The sequence below is a fragment of the Tupaia chinensis genome, unplaced genomic scaffold, assembly GCF_000334495.1.
Source record: "Tupaia chinensis unplaced genomic scaffold, TupChi_1.0 Scaffold000303_1, whole genome shotgun sequence".
Classification (NCBI taxonomy): Eukaryota; Metazoa; Chordata; class Mammalia; order Scandentia; family Tupaiidae; genus Tupaia; species Tupaia belangeri.
Genome location: NW_006159793.1, coordinates 810789 through 819882, shown reverse-complemented (window position 1 = coordinate 819882; position 9094 = coordinate 810789). Strand labels below are relative to the sequence as shown.

Sequence of the window (9094 nt, the reverse complement as noted above, 5' to 3'; positions counted from 1 at the left end):
CTGATTTGGGCAGAAGATGGCGTCGATGTGGCAGCCCCGGCTGCTCGTCCCAGAAGCCGCCCAGGCCTTTCCCTTTTTTGAGAACTGGGAGCTTGCTGACTGGGGCTGTTCCCACCAACAATGTTCCCGTCCAGGGAGCTTAAAATAGCCCCTCTTGGCTGGGGCTCTGTAGTGAGCAGTGAGGCAGGCATTTGTGCAAATATGGGCCTGGGAGAAGGACTCCTACCCAGGAGGGCGGGGTGGGCGGCAGGGCAGGGGAGCCAGGACCTCCGTGGGGGATGCGCCCTCCTGGCCACAAACAGCAAAGGCGCGTGCTGGCCTCCTCCTGCCTCCCCAGACCTCCCTTGCGCCTATGAGGGCAAGTTTCTAGACCAAATCCTCAGGTCTTCCTGGCCCAGATGGGGCTCCAGGGTGGGCCCGCTGGGAATACAGCTCTTGGCAGAACTCCACCAGTTCTCGCCTCGCCCCCACCTCATAGTGCCCTTCCTACCTAGGGATATCCCTAGAAGCCTTCTGGAAGGCCCAACTCTCTCTCTCACTCACTCTATATATACACACATATATAAGAATTATTTTATTTATTATTATTTTTAATTGATTAGAGAGAGACAGAGAGAGAGAGAAGGAGAATGAGAAAGCAAGCTACCAGGTCTGGGACTCAAACTGTGGTTGGCCATGTGGGAGTCCAACTCCTTAGCCACCATGCCATCTACTGGGCCCCAACTCAAAATATTTTAACAGTGGTAATGACAACTGCTGCTGCTATTCAGGGAGCACTTACTTTTACCAGATACTGTGCTAAGGGCTTTAATGTGCATTTTCTCATTTGATATAATATCTTGAGGGTCAAGTTATTATCTCCACTGTGCAGAAGAAACTAAGACTCAGAGAAGGCAAGTAACTTTCCCAAGGTCACACAGCTGTGAAGGGGCAGGGACAGGATGGAAACTGAGGTTTGCCAACCCGAGGAGTCTGACCTCTTTCCCCTGTGCGGTACCTGCTGTGGGTCCCAGGGTTGTGGCCTCCCACTGTCCATCCCAGCAGTATCAACCTGTATTCCAGTTGGTTTGATTCAATGTATCAGATACTTAGCCAGTGTCTGCTCTGTGTCAGGGACCCTGCTGGGTGATGTGCTGGTGCTATACTCACAGCCTCAGACTTTCCTGCAGAGTCTAGTCTGGGCTTGGGTTTACTGAGCTCTGGAACCTGCAGGGCCCAGGTTGTTGGAGGATGTTGGAGCAAAGCCGGGGCCATTGCTGAGCCTTCTCGATGCCAGCTGACTGCCTGGACAGTCCCTCTCCTCTCCTGGCTGCGAGGCCCCTCTCCTGACCCCACTGCCGGGAACAGCATGTGCCGGAGTCAGAAAAATTTGCTTGTGACTTTGGGCAGGTGACTAAGCTTTCTGAGCCTCAGTTTCCCCCTCTGTAAACTCGAGATACAGCTAGGACCTTACCTTACCACAGGGTTGTTGAGAAGAAAGACCCTAGGCGGCAATTATTATATTTCTAATTGTTATCTCTGAGAATTACAGTGTCCAGGTGCCCAGTGCTTTGGGCCTAGCACACAATAGGTGCTCAAAGCAGAGGGACTCACTCACTCAGCAGTCAGAAACCCTCACCCCACTCCTGGCCAGCTATGCCACAGGGAAAGCCGGGAGCAGGCACATGTCTCTCTCCACTCGCCAGCCCCTCATTTTCAGCTCCAGGGCCCGCTCCTGGGGAAAGCATGCTGGGGTAGACGCTCCCTGGGGTTTGCAGCGCTCTCAGGGCTGTCTGGCTTTCTGGTAGCGCCACCTGGTGGTGAGCGTAGCACAGCTCCAGGCAGGTCCTACTGCAGAAGGCTCTCTGACAGATCTGGGCACTGACCACCACCACTCACTGTCCCTTTGCTGCTCACTAGCCCATCCACCTTTTCCCTACCCATGCCTATCGACCACCTCCTGTACATAAAGACTTGTGGGGCATGAGCCCCTGAAACCTAAATGCCTACAACCCCTCTCAGGGCTGGCACCAAAGGTTGGGACTGGGTCCTGTGGCCTGGCTGGGTTCACACTCAGGATGTCTCTAAGGGTGAATAACCCTTCCGTGGCTTCCGGAAGCTGGTGATGAAGGAAGGGGCTTCTTTCTTAGCCTGAGATGGCCCAGCAATGGGAAACTCCATGATGGTTGCTGGGCCCTTGCCTGTATCCTCACAGCACCTGCCTGAGAATCCCATTGTGAGGGATCTGGGGCCCCATGAAGGGCCAGGCTGGCTCCTTGGCCCCCTCCAGACCAGCCTAGCCCCGTGCTGTCTGTGTAAAGTTCGCAGAAGAGTAGTGTATTCGAATTAGGAGGCCGAGTTCTGCTCCCAGCTCTGCAAGGGCAAGTTGGGGTAAAGCCTCTCCCTCCTTAAAGTGAAATGGGTGGTAATGGGAGGCCGGATGTTGGGAGAGGACCCCTGTAGCTCCCACACTAGGTTTGTGTGGAATGCAGACTCCAGGGCCTGCTGTGTCAGAATGTCTAGGGCTTGGGCCCTGGAGTGGATGGGAACCAGCCCTGCAGCTGGGAGGAGAGGAGGCTGAAAGATCTGGGTTTGGGGAAGCAGAGTGAGGGGTGTGTGGAGCCAGCAGGCAAGGGGGCCATATTGGCTTCAGGGGCCCTAAGAAGCGGAAGAACCTCAGAACGCATCTTTGAATGTCCCCACCTTTCCATGGATATGGGAGGGGTCACCCCAGCTGCATGTCTACCAGTCCCCTATTGTCAGCAAAGAGGGGAAAGGCAGAGTCAACCCAGAAGACAACCAGGCACGTCTGTCGCCCCTCAGCCTGCCCATTCATTTGTTCCAGGGACAGTGTCTGGGGAGCTGGGGCAGCCTGGGGTAGGAGTGAGGGCCCGTGTTGCCTGAGGAGGTATTTTCAGAGTCCCCTCCCTCTGGAGTTTCCAATGATAGAATAGAGCCCTGTGTAGCATTTGACCAAATATGGTGGTATCTCGCGATGAGCTCGAGCCCCTGCCAGCTTCTGAGAATAGTTATGCTGTGGAAACCTGCCCTGGACAGATTCATCTTGTGACATTCAGGAGGGCCTCTCGCCCTGCGATCTTTCCCTCGGCTGATTCCTGTAAATGGCCACGACTGGCCTTCAGCAAGACGGGGCAGCCCAGGGTGTCTGCTTGGGTGTCCCTCCCTTGGCCTCCTCCCTCCTCCTCCTCTTCTGCCTCCCTGGGTGAATTCCCTCGCTCGTATTTGGCTGAGCTGTTCACTAAAAGGGAGAGACCTGGGCCAGGGGACCAGGCTGTTTAGCACAGGATTCCAGGAGTACGGATCCTGGGGTCACCTGAGCTCACCAAATTGTGGCCTAAGTCTGGGAAGCCTGAGTTCTGTCAGCCAGGAGGGTGGGCCTGAGGGGTGGAGAGTCAGTAAGTAATCGGAACTGTGCTAGCGCTGAGGCTAATTAGAACTGCTAGTGTTCATACTTACAAAATCATTGTAAAATAACACTTTCTATGATAAGCAGCTGAGTGTTCATTGAGCGCTTACTCTGTGCCAGGCACAATGCCAGCTACGTGCATTATTTCCTTTATCTCCTATAGCGGCCTCAATAGGGGATTGCTAGGATTATCCCCATTCAAAACATGTAGACACCACAGATCACGGGGAACCAGGAGTTAGCGTAATGGCCATGTCGCTGAACTCCCATGTAGTCAACCGTGGTTTGAGTCCCGGACCCGGTGGCTTAAACTCATGCCAGGCGCATGTGCGTGCGTGCCCAAGATCCCGAGAGGAGAATGGAGGAGAAGGGATTGCAGCGTAGCCATCCCCCCTGGGGGGTGATTTCTCGCTTTCTGTCTCTCTTTCTCTCTTTCTAGTGAGCGCATTCACCCTATAGCAAAAAACTCAAAAAAAAAAAAAAAAAAAGAAACTGCGGATCAGAAAGTTTTCAGAGAAATACACCAGGCCACTGTGTATTTCTGGGCACAACTCCCATTTTACAGAGAAGGGAACTGAGGTTGGGAGAGAATGAAGGTCCCAGGCAGGGGCTGGGCCTGGAGTGGAGACTTTCCAGACCCGAGCAGGAGTGCTGCACAGGAAGGCTGGCACAATTGGCTACGAAGTCCCCATGAATCCACGGCTCGGCTTGTGAAAGAACACACAGAGGGAGACCCATGTCCACAGCAGGCTGGAATTGTGCAGAAAATATCCCAAGACAAATAGCACGGGGGGTGGTGGTGGATAGAGCCCTGGATAGGGACCAGGTATACACGCCGGCTCTGTCATCTCTCACTCACTGTGTAATACCGAGCAAGTCCCTTCTTGCTTGGGCTTCATTTTCCCTGTCTAGGACCTAGAGGAGGGGGATTCTGGCCTCTGACGGCCATTGATCTCACCTGAGGCTGGCAGGGGCTGGAGTGCTTGAGGCTGTTTCCCTGGGAGATGGGGCCGTGTCCCGTTCCTGCCAGCACACTCCGAGAACATTCACTCTTCTGACCAACCGACAGCCCATCCCTCCTCTGCCCTCACCCCCTCGCCATCCCCAAAGCAAACGAAGCTGATTGTCTTAGCTGGCCCTGTGGGTACTGGCCGGGAGGCCGGCCGCAGGCCACAGGCGGAGGTGCCACCGGCCAGAGCCCCACCAGACACACAGGGCATTGTCCCTTGGTCAACAGCCCCTGGGCACCTCAGCCCGGCTCCTGGCCTATCCCCACACCCCTCACCGCCTGCCACTGCGCTAGGCCCAGCCAGCTGGGGGCCCGAGGCTCCCAGCTGATGACGAGCCCACCCACCCTCTCCCCCAGCACCCCCTGTAGAGCTATAATTGCTTCGCTCCATCCTGTTGCTGCCATTCTCTCCCGGCGGCAGCGAGGACGAGGACGGCATCTGGGGTTCCAGGCGGTGGCAGCTGCAGGCCAAGTGCCCGGCTCGACGGGATGGACTGGCCGCACCACCTGGTACGTGGCGCTTCCCCGCCCTGCCCCCACTGCTTCTAGGGCCTGGGTGTTTCAGCATTTCTTTCCTATTGATTAATGGCTGCCTCTGTTTGCCTTGGAATCTGCAGAAGCCCGTTCTCCCGCTGTCTTCTCCCTGAGGACGGAAGGAAACAGAGACTGGTCTCAGCATGGCCAGGACCTCAGGCTCCTGCACGGGGCTCTGCCATCCACACTGAAGCCCTTTCAGGCCAGGATCTGGGGAGATCTGGCACACTCTGTCATTGGGGGTTTTTCCAAAGAGTCCTGAGTCCCGCCATCTGGCATGTGTGACCTTGGGCAAGTCCTTCTGTTTCTTGCTTCCCCATCTGGAACGGGAGGGAGAGGGGCTTGGGTTCTGCACTGGTTTTCTTGGGTGAGGAGAGCCAGCGTTTCGGACATTGTGTGAGAGGCCCAGAGGAGTGAGCCTATTGTGAGGGAGCCGTTTTCCTGCACTAGAATGTAACACTGAAAAGGGAGAATTTAGCGACTTGAATCTGTTGTGGACTTGCCAGGAGATGGCTCTGCCAAGACAGGCTATGCTGACACTTGTTTCCAGGGGTGAGGACTTGCTGGGTAGCCCAGATAAACCAGGCACGGACCACACAGCGTTGGGAGAGGGCTCAGGGCAGGTATGGAGCTGGCTGGATTCAGCTAGAGATAAAACTCCCGCAGACGCTCCTCTGCTCTGGCCAGTTCCCGCCCCACCCAGATTCTGACTCTTCTCTCCCCTGTTCCCTGAGGAGTCTGGGTTCTATCAGCCTGAGTCCTCTTCTGACCGAGCCAGATGCTTTCCTGATGCTCTGGTTCTGGGGAGGGAGATGAGGATGGCAGGGAGGCAGAGGCAGGCAGAGGACTGAGGCGGGCAGGTGGGGAGGCCAGTGTAGGTGTCAGAGCTGGAGGCCAACGGGGAGCCCTCAGCTGTGACCTGCCCTCTCCCCAGCGTCATCTCACACCCTCCTCCTGTCCACTCCGTCCCAGCCTCCGTGTTTCCTTTTGGCAAAACTCTTAGTCAACTCACACCTCCTCTCTCACCATCTCCCTGCCTTCAAGCCTGAGATTCCTTCTGCCTGTCTGCCTTTCTCTTCTCCGCCAAACCTCACTTGACCTGTGCCCTGCCCAGAAAAGCTTTGCCAGGTCACTCCTCTGGCACGGGCTAGGCAGGAAGCCCCTGCTTTTCCCAGTCACACCCTACACCAGGCCATCCCTGCGCTGGGTGGTGGTGAGCCTCGGCGTTTGGTTCCTCGTTCACCGCTCTCCTTAGATTAGAAGACCCAGAAGGGCAGGGCTGGAGACAGCCTCCAGTCACTTGGCAAGTGTTCGCCGAGTACCTAAGTGCCTGGCACTGTGCAGACACAGGGTATAGAGGGTGTGTGGAAGCTGATGTTCTGTCCTCGTGGAGCCCCTGCTTCCTGGGGGACAGACGAACAAAGGAATCGCGCCTACAGACTGTAGGACCGCAGTCATCAGGAGGCATGTGGCTTGCGGGGGCCCAAGGATGTCCAAACGCATCCCCAAGGAAGTGGCACTAGAGCTATCATGTGAGAAGAGGCAGAACGCTGCGAGCAGAGGCCGGTGCAAAGGCCTTGTGGCAGGGAGGAGCACAGTGAGGGTGAGACTGAGAGAAGGCCAGAAGCTGCAGCACGAGAGTAAGAGGAACAGAGGGAGAGAGTTGAGGGGGAGAGAGAGTTGGGGGCGGGGTGCAGGAGAAGGTCAGATCCCTAAGGACAATGGGAAGGCCATTAAGCAGTTACCAGATTTTTGTATTTCTTTCTTTCTTTTTATTTTATTTATTTATTTATTTATTTTTGAAGAGGTTTTTACTATAGGGTGCGTGCGCTTGCCAGACAGACAGAGACAGAGACAGAAAGTGAGAAGTTACCCCCCAGGGGGGATGGCCATGCCACGATCCCTTCTCCTCCATTCTCCTCTCGGGATCTTGGGCACGCACGCACATGCGCCCGGCATGAGTTTTAAGCCACCGGGTCTGGGACATGAACCGCAGTCGACTACATGGGAGTCCAGCGACATAGCCATTATGCTAACTGCTGGTCCCTTCCTTTTTATTTTTTTTTTAGAGAGAGATTTTTGCTATAGTGTGTGTACACTCGCCAGAGAGACAGAGAGAGACAGAAAGTGAGAAATCACCTCCCTCAATGGGGATGGCCATGCTGCATTCCCTTATTCTCCATCCTCTCAGGATTTGGGGAATGCAGATGCACACGCCCGGTGTGAATTTTAAGCCACTGGGTCTGGGACTTGAACCGCAGTTGACTACGTGGGAGTCCCACAACATAAGCATTACGCCATCTGCTCGTGTCCAGATACACATTTTAAATAGCTGTCCTTGGCCTTGGTGTGGAGGATTGATAGGAAGGAGACAGAGGATTTGGGAAAACTACCTAGGAGGCCGTGGAGCCGTTCAGGGCAGTGAGGAGAGTAGGGCAGACGGAAACAGTGGAGGGGGGCATATTCTCAGCACTTGGCAATGAGTTGGATATCAAAGGAGGAAGTGGGCGGTGTCACTGTCAGTGCCCATCACAGAGCGTGGTGTGCAGAAAGCGTTCATGCACATGTGGGGCAGTCCCGTGGGACCAGGCCAGGGGTTGGCAGGGAGGGGTGGACCACACAGGGTCCTGTCCTCTTCCTCTCTCTTTCCTGGGCCCAGAGTCTTGGCCCAGAGTGAGCACTAGCTTCCAGACCTGTGACCTGTGACCTTCCTCCTCAGCTATTCCTTCTGACGATCTCCATCTTCCTGGGGCTAGGCCAGCCCAGGAACCCCAAAGGCAAGAGGAAGGGGCAAGGGCGGCCTGGGACCCTCGCTCCTGGACCTCATCAGGTGCCATTGGACCTGGTGTCACGGGCGAAGCCATACGCCCGCATGGAGGAGTACGAGAGGAACCTTGGGGAGATGGTGGCACAGCTGCGGAACAGCTCCGAGCCGGCCAGGCACAAGTGTGAGGTCAACCTGCAGCTGTGGCTGTCCAACAAGAGGAGCCTGTCTCCCTGGGGCTACAGGTAGGTGGGCAGGGCAGCAGTGGGCATGGCGTCTTGGGGAGGGTGCTCTGTCCTGTCCTAATCACTGTATTCCTGAAGACTTTGCCTCTCACCAGCTGTGTGGCTTTGGGCAAGCTGATGGCTTTCTGAGCCTCAGTTTCCTTGACTGTCAGTGAGGTAACTGCAGTACCTATGTCACAGGTTTGCTGCTCAGTGAGGTATCCAGGCAGAGCCACTGCCCTCGTGCTCAGCTGATGTGCCCCCAAGGCCTTCTGCGAGTACCCCTTCCTCCAGCTCCATGGTGCCGCGTGCACACGTAGCTGTAACGCTTCAATGCGGCGTTAAGTTGGCTGTGCCTGCGCTAGACATGGACACGGCATCTGCGCCAGAGCCACCTAAGAACCCTCAGACCTCACCCAATCAAAGTCTCCAGGCGTGAGGCTGAGAGAGCGGTATTGTATATATCTCCGCGGGATTAGAGACGGTGTGGGAATCAAGACCTGCCAGCCCTGACTGACAGACCTCCTGTCTTACCTCGGTTCCTGCTCTGCTTCCCACAGTGCCTGGCACCCGGAAGGGCCACGTGTGTTGAGTGAATAATGTAGAAGTGGGCTGACCCTGAAGGGGCCTCACTCACAAACCCAGGCCACAGGTTTTTTAGCCGTCTTACATATTGAGACTGTTTACCAGAACCTTCTGTGATGACATAAAGTTCAGTAGAGTAGCCACTAGCCCCATGTGCTACTGGGTACTTGAAATGTGGCCGTGAGACCGAGGAACTAATTTCAGCTCATTCAAATGGACGCTGGTGCAAGTGGCTAGTGACCAGTGTGCTGGACAACGAAGCTCTTTAGGGCCAGTCTGAAGGCTTGGTGGAGATCCTCCAGGGCTGGCTTCTGACACTTTACATGCCCCTGAGTCACTCAGGGATCTTGAAAAAATGCAGGTGGCATGAAGGTTAAGGTGCTGGATCCCACATGGCCAATGGCATGGTTCAAGTCCCAGACCCAGTGGCTTGAAAATCATGCCAGGCACATGTGCATGCATGCCCCAAATCCTGAAAGGAAAGTGGAGAAGGGATTGTGATGTGGCCATCCCCCCTGGGGAGAGTGATTTCTCACTTTCTCTCTCTCTCCCCTGGCAAATACAATCCCTTC

General features: G+C 55.5%; 1 protein-coding gene across 1 annotated transcript in view; it reads left to right on the top strand.

Moving 5' to 3' along the window:
• The first annotated feature begins 4809 nt into the window (after positions 1-4809).
• Positions 4810-9094, top strand: part of IL17B (interleukin 17B) — a 7474-nt gene continuing 3189 nt past the window's right edge. The window contains exons 1-2 of the mRNA XM_006150871.2: positions 4810-4925; positions 7669-7958. Coding sequence (XP_006150933.1) covers positions 4905-4925; positions 7669-7958 — 311 coding nt within the window. The 5' untranslated portion in view covers positions 4810-4904. The remainder of the gene's footprint in view (positions 4926-7668; positions 7959-9094) is intronic.